Genomic DNA, 21,177 nt, shown 5'->3' with positions numbered 1-21,177 from the left:
GAAAAAGGGAGAAAGAGGAGATAAACAGTGAAAGGAAACTAAAATGTACTGGAAAGGATGAGTGAAAAGAGAAAAAAAATGTTCAGAATGAAGCATCAAATTAATAACATTCCATTAAATGGAATAAATTATAACATTTATTTTTGTTTTCCTGTTTTCCGATCAAATTGAACGATTGAAAAACACTGTATTTTCCGATAGATTTTGAATTTCTGAGTGGCAGAGAGAAGCTAATGACAATTTTTATAATTCTTATCCGTTTTCATCAATTCCGTCTGTTGCTAGTTACTCAATAGTTAATATTCCATATTGAATTGATGAAACTCATTTTGGTCCTATCTGTAGAATGTCATATGTTATCGCATTCCTTATTCAGTACGGTTGCAAAAATACCCTTTATTTCCCTTCGAAGGCTAAACAACATGGAAAGTGCTACGCTACTCTGCTTATTTATTTATTTTTTTTACGTGATCAGTTTTTCTGGAAAAAAAAAGGAGCATGACGTTGTATTCATTAACAAAGGGAGATAAATTATTTACTAGACAATTAAAACAAATAAATTGGAATTATAGAGAGTAGAAATAAATGAGTAACAAGAGTTAATGTACAACTTCACGTGCTCTTGAGATAGTTACAAAATTATTGATCTTCGAGAAATAACTCCAACAATCCCTTCCATCACTTTTCCGTATATTAAAGAAGAAAGAATCCTAGCGGATATGATGAACACAATTCGAACGCCTTCGGTCGTGAATCTTTTCGAGCAAGGGTGACGCCGGTGAAAACAAGAACAAAAGTTGCAAAATCGAAGCAGCCCATATTTGTGGAAGGGTTCACGACTTCTATTTGCTTGCTCCAATAAAGAAGTGTCTTCGGGGCCAAGGATTTTGCTAACACCTACAAGGTGAAGCTGGGTGTGGAAAGTGAAAATCTGATGTTTTTTTTTTCTCAGAGTACTTGAGTATTGGGTTCCCTGATTGTACATATTTATTCTTTTGATAGAGGATACGCTGAGCAGTACCTCTGTATAGAAAAAGAGTAACTCTAACAGCATGTGCAATTCAGATGACCTATGTGAGTTAATAAAAATGTTATGCTCATTTTTGCTTCTCATTTAAAACAATACTTGGATACATGTGCGCATATATATATATATATATATATATATATATATATAATATATATATATATATATATATATATATATATATATATATACACATACACAAATATGTATTTATGTGTGTGTGGTGTGTTATATTATGCACAGAATATATGTATGTCTATATATGTGTGTGTGTGTGTGTGTGTGTGTGTGTGTATATATATATGTCTTTTACTCTTTTACTTGTTTCAGTCATTTGACTGTGGCCCTTCTGGAGCACCGCCTTTAGTCGAGCAAATCGACCCCAGGTCTCATATTTTGTAAGCTTAGTACTTATTCTATCTGTCTCTTTTGCTGAACTGCTGAGTTACGAGGGCGCAAACACACCAGTATCGGTTGTCAAGCGATGTTGGGGTGGGGGGGGGGGAAACACAGACACACACATATGTATACATATATACGACGGGCTTCCAAATCCAGTTCCCGTCTACTAGATCCACTCACAAGGCTTTGGTCGGCCCGAGGCTGTAGTAGAAGACATGCATGCATGTATAAAATATCATTGATATTATCAAAAAGACTAAATGTCTGTGTGCTTGTGAGTTGAAGTGTAAGTGTAGGAATTTGTGGGCCATGGACATCATACAGCAATTAGCCTCTCTCATATATTACTTGCAACTTCATTTAGCATTCAGTATGTCTTCTGACCTAATGAAGTCAAATTTCATACAAATATACTATTTGCGCCTACTCTCAATAACTTAGGTAGAGAAATTGGGAACGTGACAATGGTTCGTATTAAATATTATACACATCGTCTGGATAATTTATCCCCCATATACCAGTCAAACGCTATCTAAAGGTCTATAATCATTGTAGCATTATATTCTTCAGTTTATTTGTGATTCATCTACAGAAACATACACAGATATTGATAAGCAAAGCAGAAATACATGCACAATCCCACACACATACGCACACACGTACACATACACGCACAGCTATATATAAACACAAACGCACAGACATATCGTAACTTGTATGTAATAATATGCAGATAATACTCATATGGGAAGAATATTAACGTTAATACAAATATGTATTAATATAAATATTTAGATTACCGTATTGATGTGTGTGTGTGTGCATATATATATATATATAAATATATATTATTTATTAGGGAATAAAAATTCCAGCATCACAGGGGTTCAAATTATTCTCAATGAGGAAATATATATGTTATTTAGAGATAGTAGTCCCCTTCATACCACCATATAAAATAATTTTAATTTAATACTTACTACTCATTTCTCAGCTACACGTGTTTCTTGAGGTTCTCTTACGGTTCCTTAAGCACGCAGTGTTTTACAGGAACCTTTCTTAAAAAGTAACTTAGAGGCCTGATGATTGGGGTTATGTTTTAAGAAAGGTCCCTGTAAAACACTGCGTGCTTAAGGAACCGTAAGAGAACCACAAGAAACACGTGGAGCTGAGAAATAAGTAGTAAGTATTAAATTAAAACTAAATAGTGTGATGAAGGGGACTACTATCTCTACATAACATATATATATATATATATATATATATATATATGATGTACTGATTCGTGATAGAAAATTCAACAAAGGAAGTAATCCATCTGGTGATAGGTAAATATTCTTTTCTACCCTAGGCACAAGCCCGAAATTTTGGGGGAGGTGGCCAGTCGATTAGATTGACCCCAGTATGGAACTGGTTCTTAATTTATTGACCGGCGTGCTAACGTTTCTGCCAGCTCGCAACCTTGGTGAGAGATAAATATTATTTATTTAACGGTCATAATACATGTATCAAAGCGCTACTAATAGTTTAATATGTTGAGAAAGCTCAAACATATTCTTCAGGCGGGAAGCACTTGCCATAACTAACTCAAGAAATTGAATAACAGAAGAAACGGGAAAAAATTGACAAGACACCATATAGAAAACGCAGATAGAAAAACAACGGAAAACGATAAAGGGGAAATGAAAAGCAAACTAAAATTTTAAAAATAGTAATATATGGTTTGCACCTGAAAAATATGTTTGATTTTTCTCAACATATGAAACTATTAGTAGTGCTTTAATACATGACCTTAAATTAAATATATATATAAATATATATATATATATGTCGGGGTGGAAATATATATAAGTAAAGGGACATATCGTGCATCGTTTGGAATAATATTTCCCAAATTCATCTACTGGATGAGAAATAGTTTTGGCTTTTACTTTGGCCTTTTTGAAAAATATATATCAACGACAGAGGAACTATACAGAGAGGTAATATTTACACACATTTAAATGTTCTGTATATCGCAGTAAGTTTGTTCCAGTTGAACATCCATGTTTAAGTGTGGATAAATATTACCATTGGTCTTTATATAAATGATAACTTATGATAATAAGCTTTCTCTCCGGCACCTGATTGTTAGTGCATTAGTGTTCAAACCTCATCTGATTTACTGTTGTAGTGTATGTTGTATGTTCATTGTAGCTTTGTGCTGCGGCACACAATAGATGCGATTTGGCTCTAATGCACAAACTCTGGCGAAAATCTGTATACGCATAAGACAATCTCTGTAACAAAGGGCAAGTCAGAAGCCAATGTTTCATATCCTTAAAATTTGGCTAGAAACATTGATTAACATGAAATTGTGAACTTTAGTGTTACAAACGAACTATAATCTGATCACACGCATAAACACTCACACACACATGCATATGACATACATACAAACAGTTGTATTATATATATATATATATGTACACACACACACACACACATGAATATTGCATACAGAAACACACATATTGTGTATGTATGTAATATGCACGCATATATGCATACAAAAGTACGTGTAATGAGTTTGAGAATTTCCGATGCATTTACAAGCACACATACATACTTTTTTCACAAATATATCGCTTCCTTTCTCGTCTAAAACTTCCATCCATCAACGCAAACATACGTACATGCATACAAACATACATACACATATACATACATACATACATAATTATGCATACATGCATCCACGCACATGTGTCCATTTTTAATCTATTGAGTTACGTTAAAAGAAAACTACCAATTTTATGTGTATCGCTAATTCTACATTTGCGATGTACATATTTCCAATCTTCAGATTCATCAGTATATCACGTTCTCTATTACATGTTTGCTGTTTGGATAACATTAGCAGGAAGAAATTATTATTTACTATCAACGTTTCCACAAAATCATATCTGCAATGTAAATTTAGTCGAAATCTTTTATTGATATGGTTCTCTACTCTAACGTATCAAAAGATTGTCGGCATTGGTGTTTTGAATTGATGATAGCATTTACTTTCTGTTTATTATTTTTTATGGCTTACTCAAAAAGAAGGGACAATGCCCCTGACTTTTGCAGTCCGTCCGAGATTGGTGGGATCGATACGGATGAATGTTTAGTTTGAATACCTGCTGGTTAATTTGTGAATTATAACCTGTGTGTTGTAGAGAAATTTGGAGTTGACGTGCGGGGAAGGGAAGTGTTAGATTATATGATTTGTATGAAGTTATATGCAGTACGAAAATTGCAATAATTCTTACATCCATAAGAATGAATTCCTGCACCAATCCTGTATTATAAAAGAGTACTACTGTATGTCTTAGAGTAAAATCTTTCGAGACTACAAAGTCTGCAAATATAATTGAGGTTGTAGAAATCCATTTGAAAAACTACATCATTAGGAGAGTTTGCTTTTTATCAGCAGTTGATGCTTCCATACGTAAACTAAAGTCACGAAAAAGCTTTGGTCAGCAATGTTCATGGAAATAAATAGGTTAACCATTAACTATCTTGCTCTCTCTCTCCACCATTCTGCCCACAGCTAGTTATCCGTGTGTGTATTATATGCATGTATGTATATGTGCTTGAGTGTGTATGGAAATATTTCTATGAAAGTTATCATACTACTGCTAATATAAAAATTATGAATAGTCTATATTTTAAACTAAGTGTGCAGAGAAAGATAAATGATAATAGTTCTCTCAGAGAACTCATTTAAATATGCTGTCAAATCATTCATTACTCCTTACATAGTACACTATGAAAAGAAATGTGAATATACGCAATACATACGTTATTCCTCTCTTGTGAAGCTCAAGTGATTGGGCTCTTTCATTCAAACAATGCCAATGTCCATTTCCTTAAAGGTTTAATCAGACATCTGTTATAACCAAATATAAATTCTTTTATTCTGTAAATTAATACAAAAGAGGCTGAAATCTCAGTCAGTTCGTTTTTATCACTTAAATCTAGAGCATTAATACTGGTTTCTCGTCACTAACTACTACCCACTAAAAATCTTCAGTAGAGAATACAATTAGCTAAAATCATATACGCATTAAATGTATTAAAAAATTGCCCTGCATCTAATGCGGCCGTATTGCGGATGGTAGATCGAGCGCCGTAGGTTAGGGAGCTGCACAGGCATACTGAGTAAGTTCCCTAAGCACCAAAATTGTTGCTATTAATAAAATAATGAAAACAAGCCAAATTATTACAGTAAATTGTGTTACTAATAATAAAATATTGAAAACAATCCGAATTATTACTGTCTGTTATCACAGACTTACGAAAAATTGCTTACGATACGTCGGCAGTTAGAGAAGCTCACATCATCTCCCTCCCTTCCTTCCCCAACATACATAACCCAGCTGTTCTTGTTTCCTTAGAGGGAAAAAGAAGAGCAGCTAAAAGCTGCTAAACGTAGTAAACACTGACTCTGTAAGGGAATTGTAAAGTGGTCAGATCTAGAAGAAAAGTTAAAAGCATGGGTTTTAGACTAAGGAAGATCGGGCCTTTCAGTATCCACTAAAATGATTATGCACTGTTCAAGACTTATAGTAATGGACAGAGATATCAATGATTTTAAAGGGTCAACATTATGATGTTCCAGATTTATAAGCAGAAATAACATCTGTTTGGGGGTTAGGACAAGAATAGCACAAAAAATGTCCCTTGAATACGAAGATCAAATATCTAAATTTTCAAAGGTATGTCATTAATTCAAGAAAAGAATATGGACGAAGACTCTGACATTTGATGCGCCTTCAAACAAGTCGCTATAATCCAAGAGTGCTAAAACCAACTGTTAAAACGTGTGGCCATGAAAGGACACACTACACAGTTGTATTAGCAAGCTGCGTTGGTGACACAAAACTACCACCTTCTTTAATTTTTTATAAGACACTGACTAAAGAAAAGATACCCAATGACTATTATGTTCATGTCCACACAAAAGGTTGGATGGATGAGGAAAGAATGAAATTGTGACTTGATAAAGGGTGGTCCAGGCGTCCTGGTAGTCTATTAAAGGAACCTGCTTTATTAGTTTGGGGCCACTTTCGAGCTCATAAGAGAAACTTGGAGAACTGAAGACTCAGTTAGCTATAATTTCAGGTGGCCTAACCAGCCAGTTTATAGCCTTTAGATATTTCAATCAATAAATATGGAGTGGAGCAAGTGCAGTCTTCAGATTTTGAAGTGACACCAACAGGAAGAAAGAAGAGACCTACTATTACACAGGTGTGTGAGAGGGTAAAACGTTTATGGGATACTAGAAAAAAAGAGGTAGTTGTGAAATGATTTTAAAACTGTGTTAGTAATGCCCTTGATGATAAGTAATCCAGGAGAAGATTTGCTTTGGTTTTTCTCAAACGAAAACAACTTCGACCAAGATCAAAAAGTTAACAGAAGAAATGACAGATGGTTATGTGCAGACCCTTATGAAGTTCCAAGTGTTATGCATACAAAATTTTCTGCAACTGTCATGGTTTTATGGGTTGTCAGCAAAGAAGGAGATGTGATGCCTCCTTACTTCTTTCCACAAGGCCTTAGAGATAACTCTGCCGCCTACATTGATGTCCTGGAAATGATTGTTAAGCCCTGGATTGAGAGTGTGCAATGGAAGGCCATATGTGTTTCAGTAAGACTCTGCACAATCACACATAGCTCTAGTAACACAGGAGTGGATGGCAGAACATTTTCATGATCATATAACCCCTAATATTTGGCCTCCTAATTCCCCAGATTTCAATCCATTGGACTATTGCATGGGGTGCGTGATTAAGAGAGAAGTCAATGAACGCGCCCATGACACCAAAGATTCTTTGAAAGCTGCCATAGTCAGAGTAATGTCCAAATTGAACCAGGACCGCTTGATTCAAGACTATATATGATTCAGATTTCATATACAAGCAGTTGTTGAAGGTGAAGGTGGCTTTATTGAATAACATTATAGAAAAGAACGTTTATTTTCATATCAATTTTTGATAAATAAAGTTTTTATCTGTTATTATATTTCTGTTTTTCTTTTATAAACATAAATCATATACACCCTGTGTATGAATGTATATATATATATATGTACATATATACGACGGGCTTTTTTCAATTTCCGTCTACCAAATCCACTCACAAAGCTTTGGTCGGCCGAAGGTGCCACACAGTGGGACTGAAGCCGGAACCATGTGATTAGTAAGCAAGCTACTTACCACACAGCAACTCACGTTTATATATCTATATATATATATATATATATGTATATGTATACATATATATATATATATACACATACATACATACAAACATACATACACATATACATAAAAATATATATATATATATATATATATATATATATATATATATATCTATATATATATATATATATATATATATTTACATATATATATATTTATGTATATGTGTGTGTATGTTTGTATATATCTGTGCATAAAAACCTCTGAGTGAATCAAAGTTTAGGAAAATGTACTCAGTAATCTAAAGCACCGTAACTTACACAAAGGCACTTCAGAGTTGTCATATATATGCCATGTTATCATCTATAAAAGCAAGTATAATTATGCATATATGCTGGTATGTGTTTATGTGTGTGTGTGTGTGTTTGTGTCTTTTAGTGTGTGTGTGCTCGCACAGGTATGCATATGTGTGTTCTAGGTTATATATTTCTCACAAATAGAAAAAGCCTGACTTCCTACTTAGAAATAAAGTCTTGGAACGGAATTTAGACAATATCATGCAAATATATATTTATATATATCCATATATATGTGTAAGTATGCATGTATTTATGTATAAGTGCGTGTATTTTTCTGGTGCAGTAACAATTGTCTAAAGTAGTGTTATGTACTGTGTTGCATAGTATACGGTATATGTCATAGTTAGATGCAAATACCTTCACCACGATATCTTCGTTGAGATAAAAAGAAGAACAGCCAAGATACTGGCGTATCACTCCTTATCAGCCCAGGAAAATATTGTATTTAGTACAAACATATTTACGTTTGCCTGTTCCATGAGTTTTTAGCTAAAATCTATTGATACATTATGTTTGTAAACATGCCATACACGTTCATGCACACTCACTGTAAATATCTCGAGAAGTATTGCACATTACATTCGCTAATGTAACCTTGACTTTCTAGAATAATGTGTCGAAACACCTGCCGTTTGTTGGATCTAAACTGGAATATATAATACATTAGATCACTGACTATCTTTACGAGACCCAAGTATGAGAATGAGGTTATTGTTCACAAATGAATACATCTAAAAAGGATTATGATAGACCAAATCTCACAAGTTCTTTTTCAAGTATTATTTTTCCCTGTCAACTAATCGTTTGAATTTAGTCAAGGTGAGAAATGAGACGCAATGAAACCGTGCGTTGTGAAGTTGTATCTGGCAATTTTCAATTCAATGCCCTTAGCTCTCTTTTTTTAATCTTTTATCTTTTTTATTGTTCATCCCATCTTATGTCTTCGTTTTCTTCACCGCTGCCACTACCCTCCTCTCCACCGCATACCGTAATCCCTCACCACCACTATTGCTGCTGATACAACCTCCACAACCGCCATCAACACCGAAACAACACTATCAGCAATAGCTCTTACAACAACACAACTATCAACTTTTTTTCTTCCACTTTTTCTTCTTCACTGAAAATAGTTTGCATTTCCATGTAAAAAAATAAAGCAATAAAGGCTGCTGCTGCTACTACTACTACTACTACTACTACTACTACTATACTACTACTACTACTACTATAGTCGTTCCCTCGTCGCTATTCGCACCACTACCTCCACTGCCACCAATGCCAAATTGATAAAAAAAATTCTGTATCTCTTCGTGCTTCTTTACTTCACACTGTATAACTATCATTTCCATTAACATATTTGAATCTTGTCGAAACACAAACTAAAAGTTATGATCGAAAGATTGCCCATGCATCATTGCATCACTGATTCTTACGATGGATATTATTACTATTATATTATAGCACCGTGAATAAATAACTCCATTAATGTTTGTTTCCTTCCTTCTCCGATATTATTCTCAGCTGACTAAAACAAATTAAAACAAAATCCCTTATGTTGTGAATGGATTGTCTTCTCCCTCCTCTTCTCCCTCCTCTTCTCTCTCTCTCTCTCTCTCTCTCTCTCTCTCTCTCTCTCTTGTTTAGTTGAAATCGAATTCATGTCTTCAGCGTTAACAGCTAAACATGAGTGACAAATCTCTCTTCTGTTATAACAATGTCAAATCGCTGGTATCTAATTTCTTCATATGTTTATTTTGATAATATTTTTTTCTCTCGCTTTGTGGAAAATGATGGAGGATTTTGTAGTGAATTGATGTATCAAGTGACAATTTCTCGAATTATGAAATAGAAGTTAGTATTCCATTAGTGGGGAAACTGCAGATCATTGAATCGGAAAGGTGTCGAAGATGCGTCACCTGCATTGCATCCTGCCAATAGTAAATAAATGCATTTAAATCACAACAATCCAATTCAACTTCACTTAAGTTGTTGCTGAGTCCCAGGGTCAATTCTGATTAAGAACACCTGTAATCAGAGGTATTCCAGTGAAGATGATTTGTTATTTTCTTTTTTACTTTTTCAACGGGTCTATTATGTGTCCAAAGGATAGAATGTGATTTGAAGGATAGTTTTCTGCTATTTCTAGCAAGTTGACGGGCACGCAGTAACTCCCGTAGGAATTCAATAGATTCTCTGTCTTTTAACTCTTCATCACCACCATCAGTATCTTCCTTCTGCAAACAGTCTTTTTTGATGAGTCTTCCGTTACCAGTTCAAGTGCTCCTGCAGAAAATCTTTGAGAAATAGAATCCACCTAACACATGCTGAGTTCTTTTAGAAACATCCCGCCTCAAAATATTTAACCCTTATTTTCATTGTTGCTGCTGTTAGTTACCAAAACAAAATAAATATCTAAAAGAAACTGGTGGGATAGAAATGTGTCATATTTTTATACATTTAATTTGCGTCACGTAATGTGTGTTGTCACATGTTCACTTTCTGAATCCCTGTCATAGTGTGGCTAAGAAGTTGCGACTAATTCTACTTTTATTGTTTTATTGTTATCGGTGTGACGTCGTTTATGATATTAATTTCTTCACTTGGCATAAGTTTCATTGTTTCAAGCTGTTATAAAAGAGGAAACATTTGTCTCAGATAGATTAAGAGATATATCTAGAAACTCTCTCCTCTTTTTCTTAACGCCTATGTTCGAGAGCGATATAGTATTTTCTATGGTCGTGAGTAAGTTTAGCTTTTCATTATATAACCTTGTGTCAATAGCTGAAGCAATTATCTAGCCGCATTTCAGGAAATAACAAATCCCTTTTGTACGAAGTAAAATATGTTAGTGAATTGCTTGTTCAATAATTCTTCATAGAAAACTATAGGCAAGTGTTGAAAAATACTTTAATAAAATTTATATATTTTATGTGAGTGAAAGAGCAGCACGTATTGAAACAATTAATGTCTTCCATAAAGGATATCTATTTAGAAAATCAAATTTTATTTAGATCATAATGTGCGGCGTTTTTCTGAGTGCCATGGGAATCTCTAGTCTCTAATAAGAAGACTTACATTCATACCTAAACATTTTTATTTTTTCATTATCTACAAAAGAAATTTTATTTCAATTAACTAATGTTTAAGAAAGGCAAACTTGTGACTTTTGGAACACCTTGTATATGGCAAATTCCTCTTTATAAGGTGAACCAAAATCCTGACAACACTAGAACAAACATTTGAATTTTGAAAAGGATTGTGTCGCACAATTACATTTTGGCTGATATTTTTGTATTTATGGATATCATTCATATCTTTCTTTTAGTGCATTATAATGATATTAATGTCTCGTATTACTAATAAGAATAAAACCTTTGCTGAATCCTAAAAATTTCTGAAGCGATTTAATTATAGATAAATTTGCGAACTCTTCAAATCTCCATTACTGTACCATTTCATCTCAGATAAGGTACTATTTCATAAGGGAAGTGAAGTGACCTATTTAATGTGAATAGCAATGGAATCTAATTATATTAGGTTGTTTCACATGAAATGTCGAATTTTTAATTACCTGTTATTTCAGTCAGTCATTTAAAAACTCAATTATGTATACCTTGCATTTAATCTTGACTCTTTTTCTTTCCCAACAATATTGGTATACAAAATTCGTATCCACAGACCTTATGAAAATGATAACAACCAAACTGTGTTAAGTGATTTTCTCGTATGAGTACAAACTGGGTCACTCTGCCGCAGAAGCTCTACAGAATATCAAGTAGGCCTTTGGTAATGGTTTTGTTGACATACAATTGACATACTGACATACTGAACGTTTTTCCAACATTTCTAAAAGCAGGCATTCAACAATACAAATATTCATCCAGGGTTTGTCAGGAATTATTCATGCATAGAGATGCAAAAGCTGAAAATAGTGGAACATCTGAAATTTTCTGTAAAGAAAAACTCGACACCAGCAGCAAAGCGAGTATATTAGAAGTATTATTCAAAAGACTAAAGTGAATTAAGGAAACACGGGTAAATGTAGTAAATGCTCTCCAAGAACACAGTGCAAAAATCCTCTGAATCGGCCCTTATTAGCACGTTGCAAAGAGTTAAGATTTAAGCATCACCCAACAAATTTCAAAAATTTTCATGCAATTATTTATCAGAAAAAAAAAAAAACTCCGAATAAACATGGTTCTTCCGACAAAACCAAGAATATATCTGAAACTCATTTTAGCCCGTCCAAGGCAACTTTATAACGATATTTCAATGTCACTAATTTAGAAGCAAAAGTAATAATTATTGGCCTAAAACAGACGATACATGATATTTACTATTACCTAAACTGGACATTACTTTCAAAGATCATGCTTATAATTTTCTTGCCACGTAGTCTATGGATTAGTAAATCCGGTAATAAGGGAAATAGGTATGGTCAATAAAATAACATTAGATACCAGCGTCTTAGACATTAGACATGGCACTTTTCTTGCGTTATAGAATAAGAGTTTATTTACCAGCAAGTGCTTAAGTGATATAGCTAATAAGCACCTTGGTCCAGTTTTGCTGCATGAAATGCGTGGAATGAAATCTCTTCCTAAGAAAGCTTTAGAACTCGAGTGACATAATAATTCTGACATTAATTTTATTATACACGCGAGGAACTCTTTGCTATTATACAAGAATTATTTTGTGTTAAACTTAGTGACTGCATATTACTTGGGATTGTATGACGGGGTTGAACTTTGTGAGTCGAAAGCAATGTATACTTGGACTTGCATTAGAAGAAAGTTCACTCCAGAAATTTACAGTGATTATATGCATTTTGAAAAGTATTAATCACTTTGTATTGAATACTCTTTAGTAGGAATTCATCAAAAATAAAATGATTAGAATCCAAGTATCGTTAATTTGTTACATATAACTCTACATGCTGGCATATATTAATGCAGCCGTTGTAGTAAATCTAATGAGGTTTGGCTTTATATTAATATAAAGTTTATAAATTGCCAGTGCTCCCAAATATTAGTTAATAAAATTAGTTAGCAGACATCCATTTTATTCTGTGACAAAGAATCATATAAAAGCATTACTCATCATTTGGATATTATATAGGATATTATATAGGATATATTACATAGGGAAGAAAAATAAATTTCATCAGCAGAAATATAAGCAAAGAAAATACTGTATGGTGTAATTCCTTCGATAATTGAAATGTGGGTAATAACTGATATATTGCAGTTTCGTTTGTGCATATTGATTAATTTCTCCAATTACTCTCGTTTCCAGCATTCTGTATTTATATATTTCTATATCTATTTAAAGCTATGTGTGTATAAATGTGTATATATATATATATATATATATATATTATATATATATATATATATATATATATATATATATATATATAACGCGCGCGCACAAACACACACGTGCACACACACACACATACACACACACACACACAAACAGGCTACAATCGGAATACATAGGGCCAGGGGGAAATGCAATCCCAGAGTTAGAATTGTTGCGTGACCTGATAATCCATATGAGTAGTAATGCAACATTCCATGTGCATATTGCCGAGATAGCAATACTGTACAGACGAGTAGCTGGATGGATCCCTTGATCATTCAGAACATGAAATAAGGGTACCTTGCTTCTCTTATAGGGGACATTTGTCCTCAGTCGTCTGGATTCCTGCTCCCAACTATAGTCGCTGCAGAGCGCCAAATTGGTGACGGAATTTGAGGCAATACAGCTCTACTGCACAAATAAAATATTGATTCTGTGAAAGAGAGGAGCTACTGGGAGAGGCTAGAAGAAGGAATGCAATGATATACATATGAAAGATCCTGGAAAGTCTAGCTCCCAACTTTGGACTTAATAGCTATACCAACTACCGAACTGGACGCAACTACATAGTACTAAAGATACCGTCTTCTTCATCACATGAGAGTCCAGTATTGCAACGGCTTGAGTTTCAGTAGATTGCAACTGTTTAACATTCTACCAAAGAACCTAAGAGATCTACAAGAGGTAGAAAGTGGAAACGTCCAAAAAGCACCTGGGCAAACTTGTCTCTGAAATCCCAGATAAGTCCACATCAGAGCAGGAGGAACAAAGAAGAGAAGCTTCGTCCAACTCGCTTCTTCACCAAAAAGAGTACCGAAAGGAGACCCTGAAAACACTGAAAAGCGGTGCTCCAGCATGGCCGCAGCCTCTGACTTAAACCAGGAAAGGAATAAAAGAATAAAAGAAAGATATATGGATCCGTAGGTATGCAGAAATGTTTGAAAAGAGTAGAAAAATGCATTTTGCATGCATAGCAACTAATCCTGACAGAAAATGCAGTTGGTTTATGATTATGACAAATATTTTTAAAATATTGCTCACCACTTTATAATTACCATTGACTTTATCGTAGTTATATTCCATATTCTTTTTCAGTATTTGTTGCGATGATTTTTGATGAAAATCTAAGTCTGATCTTTGTGCTCTTAGTTTTTTTTAAAAATTGATCATATTGGCTCGATATTACGGTTATGCATATAATATTAAAGCCTGAAATATATAAAGATTTGCAGACACGTATGCGGGTGAGCATTTGCATCTCTATAAATGTATAGTTACCTTTGAAAATGTATGGGTAAAAGTAGAATATATAGATGCATCCATTAATGTTTGTATATATGTATGCATATATATTTATATACATGTATGTAAAGAACTATATATAAATGCATTTATAAATACGTATATATATATCTACACATGCATACGTACATGCGTACATATGTGTGTGTGTGTACGTGTTCGACTGTGAGCGTGCGTGTGTGTGTATGCTTGTGTGTGTGCTTGTGTGTGAGTGTGTGTGTGGGTATACGTGCTTAATGTAAGAATTCGATTTGGAGATAATTTCTAATCTATTTATTGATACGATTTTCAAAATATTGTGGAACAATGAAAGGGAAAGAAATGAAATAAATACTTAAACTGATAGATTCTACAGTGATAATGATGATGAGGTTGATGATCTTAATGATGATGATGATGATGGTGATGATGATGAAGACGAATGACGATGATGATGATGATGTTGTTTCCTTACATATTTAAACATTTCTTACATAATACTAATACTGAAACTAATAATAATAGTAATAATGATAATAATAATAATAATAATAATAATAATAATAATAATAATAATAATAATAAACTCAGTAGAAGAGGATAAAGCAGCTTTGAAGCAAGCCAGTAATATCTTAATCCTTTTCACAGCCAATGAAAATAGAAAATAAGGAAATAAATTTAAATCCAATAACCAATAGAATTTATTTCGTGATTCTTTTGAAATCTTAATACTAGTAAAAATAAATTTTCAATCTGATTTCTATGAAAGTTTTCCATGTTTGAAATAAGTCGGAGCAAGTATATTTTTATAATATTTGTATTTATTGTTCACCTTGTTACCTCTCCACTTGTATGCATGTATGTATGTATGTATGTATGCGAACACATTGAATCTATCTGTGTGTACACATGTATACATGCATACATACACATGCTTACATACATATACACAGACACACATACATATACATACATACACACACACATACACACACACACATATATATATATATATAGACGCGTATCAATGTATGTATATGTATGCATGGAATATGTACGGTTGTATGTATTAAGTATTACATGTACATACATGCATACGTGTAAATACGTATGTGTGTTTATGTATGTACAACTGTATTATTTAAGTATGGATTTACTATGTGTGTGAGTGTATGATGTGGTTTAATTCCAAAAAATTCACCAATAGAAAAAGAACAAATTTCTAACCCAGAAACAAAGCTCTTTTATTGGAACTTAGCAACGACTACTCAGTAATCCTGGTTATATGCGTACATCTGTGCATGTCATTGAATGTTCGAATCAGTAAGTTCACGTATGTATGAGTACATGTACATATATTTGTCTTTCTTTTTTCTTTGCTTGTTTGTTTTTTTCTTTCTTTCTTTTATCTTTCTCTCGCTCTCTCTTTCTTTCTCTCTCTCCCCCTCTCTTTTTGTATATATATTAGGCATTGGAATCTTACATATATAGCATTCTGCCTAAAAAATGGATCTACAACTCATATCTCACATCTATTTTCTTGCCAGCACCTCACTGTCTATTTTCTATCCTATATAAACTATCTATTACTTAATCATCCTCTCACAACGTCTCCGATGAAGGGATATAATTAATAAATATCCTGGAAACACCTGTAAGACCTTCTATCTATAAATGTTCTAATATCTACACAGCCTTGGTTTCTTATCTCATTACGCAAAAATTCTTTTATATATGGTGGGGAGTAGGCAGGTGTGTGTGTGTGCGGATATAATATTCTTCTTGAGTGGTGAATGATAGCATGTGTAAAAACCCTTTGGATGCAAAAAGTCAAAGTGACAGACGTTCTACTATTGAACTAAAGCAAACCTTCGTATTTCCTTTTCTGTTTTAGTAAATAAATGCTTCGAGTTTCACTGTTTCAAAAAAAGAATCGAGGAAAGTATGGTCTATAGATAATTTAAATTATTACGACAGTGACACTATGCCTCTATGTACGTGTGTGTGTGTGAGTAACTACTTTGTTCTCAAGTGGAATATTTTACATAATTTCAGAGTTTCATTAAATGTCTTCTAATTGCTATACTGTTTGGTTTTTGCGATGTCTAGCTTCTTAAGATTGTCACGCAGGCAATTAGTTCTATAACTAACTGCCTCAGTAATCACAGGTATAATACTCCGGAGGTTATATCTGCATATTTCTCGTTAGTTTTGAGTATTGTCTTTTCTTTATCTTTTTTTATTTTCGATAACGGTTACTGGACAACAGATTTTTACGAGTGTGCGCACATTCATTTCTTAATCCGTAACAATTATCTGGTCTGTTGTGCCTACATTTTGCATATTTACCAATATTCTTTGATGTTACGATGAAGTGTGCTTTCTAGATTGCTGTAACTTTTTTTGATCTCCCGAATTATCCTATCTCTGGAATCTAGTGTGAAATGATTTTGCTACTATGTCATGCCTCATACATAGAGTGTCATGATAACATTATCGTGGAGCTGCTTACGATGTGTGTCACATCTTCGGTGTTAATTCAACTGAGTCTGCTTCGGTTGTCACATCTAAGTGTCTTGCCTGCATAACTTCCTTTCATTGTACATCAGATATTTTGTGTATTTATACCATTACATGTATACATCTATTTATGGGTTTATTTATGCAATTATTTTTTTTATGTATGTTTGTATAAATGAGTGCATATACGTTTTCTTTGTATTTGGAAATATATGAACTTATACTTATATATTTGCATGTGGTGTGTGTATGTGTGTGTGTGAGTATATGCATGTATCTATGATTGACTGGCAATAACTGTGTATGTGTAAATGCTGTAGCAATGTATTACTGGTTTTGGGTCTGTATCTGTGTGATATTAGAACGTGAGAGTACGTTTCTTTATTTTATCTTGTATATATATATATAAAGTTAATCCAAACAAGAAAACACACAAAACACAACATGGCGAGGACGTCGAACAAATATAGTATTATTCTCTATGTACACTTTCATATATATATGTACATCTCTGGTCTACTTATTTATGTATGTATATATGTATGAATGCATACGTGTATGTAATGCGCGTTGATGAATAAAAGAAAAAAAGCATAACATCATCGAGTTCTATAAAATCTAAACGAAGCTGAAACTTACCTAGTACAAATCTAGGCGGAATTTAAATGAGTGCTGCATTTGTTTATTTCTGCATATTTACATATGTGGTGTTTTTGTAATAGTAAAATGCATGATATTTCTGTTTTCGTGTATTTCAGATATACTGGGTCGGTCCTTTTGGAGGTGGCATTACAGCGGGCTTGCTATACGAATACATTTTTGATCCTAGTAGGAGAAGGAAACCTCCTCAAGCGCCACCAAGTGTCGACATCGAGGAAGGTATGTTACATCATTTTTGTTCCTCAGACATCTGGTACCTGTTGTATGTGTGTGTATGAATATACATAAACATGCACATACTCGTATATGAATATATGTATGCATATATAAATATATATATATTTATAAATGTATATGTACATATGTTTATATACATATAAATGCATATAAATTTATTGTGTATGTACATATATTTCATATTACACCTAGCTGAATATATTAATAATGTGTATATTTTATACTTTAATTTATATATTTGTGTTGGTAATTTCTGCATATACATGTATATATATATATATATATATATATTATATATATATATATATACATATATAACTTATTAAAGTATTTTTGTGTAAATGTGTGCATGTTCATATGTAAAATTTGATTTATAAATATGCATAATTTTCTTAATATTTTTATGTATACACACATACATGCATACACACATACATACATATACATATATATATATATATATATATATATATATATATATATATATATAATTATGTATTACACCTTATGTTGTCAAATTGCCATTTTTAATCTCTGTTGTGTGTTACGTTCCGTACGACAAAACACGGCGTTTGCTTAGCTTGAATGTCATCTCACTTATTATTGCTTTGAGTCAAGTGTAATATTCTCCAGTCATACGCTTCATATTTGTTTGGCTTCATTTACCTGTGAACAGTATTTTATATCTATGTTGTTTATTTCTCAATCCTTCTCTATTAATTTATATATTAACATAGTTGAATGTTCAAGAAGATAACACTCTGTCTTAACTGTCTTGCGCTATGACGATTCAAAATTCTTTTAAATACTTAACAAAATATAATGTATATTTACCACCCATTGCATCCCTCCCCCAAAAAACAAAACGAAAAACAAGAATGTTTAAAAAAGAAATATATATATACAACCGTGTGTTTTAACACTTTTATTTATCGTTTTTATATTCTAAAGTATGACACTCCCGGTTTGTTTGTATTTTTGTTTTTTAACAGCATGTATTAAATCTGCAAAACTTGCTTTCGAGAATCATGTTTATTATTGAATATTTTTCTATGGGAAATTTGAGCTATATTTTCTGCTTATAGTAATTGTACGCAGAGGTGAAATATCGAAGCAGAAATGTTCTTAGGTTAAGTCTCATTGGTAACAGGTTTGAATATGCTCGTTTATTGCACTGTTCTTCTGGAAAAGCTATTGAATACTGAATTATTCATTTCACTTAACATATCAAAAACGTTGCAAATGCTCAGTAAAGGATGTTTGATGTTTCGAATTCAGGTGAGCTGATATATATATATATATATGCATATGCGCGCGCGCGTGTGTATTTATATATATATATATACACACACACTCGCATATATATATATATATATATATATATATATATATATATATTATATATATATATATAAGCTACACCGAATACTCCATTGTTAACCTCATATAGGTGCATAGTACATAATAACATACATAAAATTGTCTGTCAAGGGTGCCGAACATCAGTGTTTGAAAAGATACTGATATTCTATATATCGTAGCAGCGAGATTTGACTTGCTGGCAGTGATCTGACGCCTTCCACTGATGATTCCCATTTGAATGAAATCCCATCACATGGGAGTTCCAGCGCCCATCACATACGATTTTCGCTTGCTACGATCTGGATGTGTCCATTTATGCACTATGCGCCTATATAAGATCTATATAAGATGCAAACAAACCACTGTTTGAGATAGGCTTTATAATATTTTTCAAAGTTAAACGTTGATAAGAAATCTGGCACCTTCTATAGTTACTAAAATATATTTGTAACTTCTCTGTAGTATAAAGGGTTTCATTCTAATATAGTAACTCATTCAGTATATAATATATTACATTCTGCATCATATATAACTATTCAAAAATATCAGAATGCCATCAGTGAATCTGAATACATGACCTATGGTCAGTTAACCAGGTAGTGTATACGCTGAGCTAAATTTACTCTGAAAATGGAATAAGTGTCTAAGCCCCATCTTAAGTTTTGCCAGTTCCAGTGTATTATTGACACTGCATTGCATCCATTTACAAACTTTCCTATCAACGACTAAGTTCAACCAGCTCTAAAGGATGAACAGCATTCAGGCTTGGTTTCCTTTTATGTTTAGTATTAAGTAAATTTTGGTCTTCACAAAATATATATTGATCCCTTACAAAGATTCAACAATGTTCGTGGGCGGAGTAAATTTTGAATTGATTCTGTTGTATGTTGTGCATTTCATCCAGTCTAGACAGATGAAAGCAAATCCAAGGAGATACGACTCAATGAGATTAGTATTCAGAACGTAGTTGGAAGGAATTAATAACAAAAGGTTTTTAGATATGCAGTCTAGTATTTTACCTCTCCACCATATGGCACTGGTTAGGGCAATATTCCTAAGAGCAGATGAAAATAGTAGATCAAGAAGCATCGGACACACTGTTGACCTCATGATTTAATCTCTGGTGGAAGACATTTGACTTCACTTAAATAGTTAATACCATTTCTGAAATAGGCCTGGACATGCATATTCCCATCTCTTCCTTTCGCCTCCTAAAATATAATACAATTGTGTCTAGTCCAAAAGAAACGAAATCAATATTGCTAATGGTTGGCAAAGAAAATCCAATCCTGTCAATGTATATATCACGTTTCGAATTAGTTGGCAAAGTTTGTGGCTGTTTGTTTAATCATTACGCTGTTGTAATATAATTAGATGCTTTGAAGTATCTCAAGAATGATTATTAATCCCGTGGAATTTCAGCCATTTGCGATAAGATTCTCTCCCGAAAGAATATTAACACAAAATGAGCATCTAACTATCTAACCAATTACATCTTGGATCTTGGGATGTGCAGAAAACAATAGCCATATTATTGATTCACCATAAAGCTTCACATTTATAACATAAGGAAAGAATAGAATACTCAAACACTGCAACGTTCATGCATTTCTCAAGGAAAATTACTTTTTCTTTGACTCAGTTTTATAATTTCGGAGAATAGAAGTTTCTTAATTTTTTCCAAACTCTTGTTTGGTTATATAAAAATTGCCTGTCTCTTCGATCGCGTAGCTAT

The 21,177-nt window shown here is 33.1% G+C and overlaps 1 protein-coding gene across 1 annotated transcript in view; it reads left to right on the top strand.

Moving 5' to 3' along the window:
• The window catches only part of LOC115209487 (aquaporin-2), a gene marked incomplete at its 5' end in the record, with an annotated part of 458,626 nt that overhangs the window by 239,599 nt on the left and 197,850 nt on the right, over window positions 1–21,177 (top strand). The window contains one exon of the mRNA XM_036501655.1: window positions 17,942–18,062. Coding sequence (XP_036357548.1) covers window positions 17,942–18,062 — 121 coding nt within the window. The remainder of the gene's footprint in view (window positions 1–17,941; window positions 18,063–21,177) is intronic.

This window comes from Octopus sinensis, linkage group LG3 (assembly GCF_006345805.1).
Source record: "Octopus sinensis linkage group LG3, ASM634580v1, whole genome shotgun sequence".
Lineage (NCBI taxonomy): Eukaryota > Metazoa > Mollusca > Cephalopoda > Octopoda > Octopodidae > Octopus > Octopus sinensis.
The sequence above is the reverse complement of the archived record's forward strand: the minus strand, read 5'-3'. Positions and strand labels throughout refer to the sequence as shown.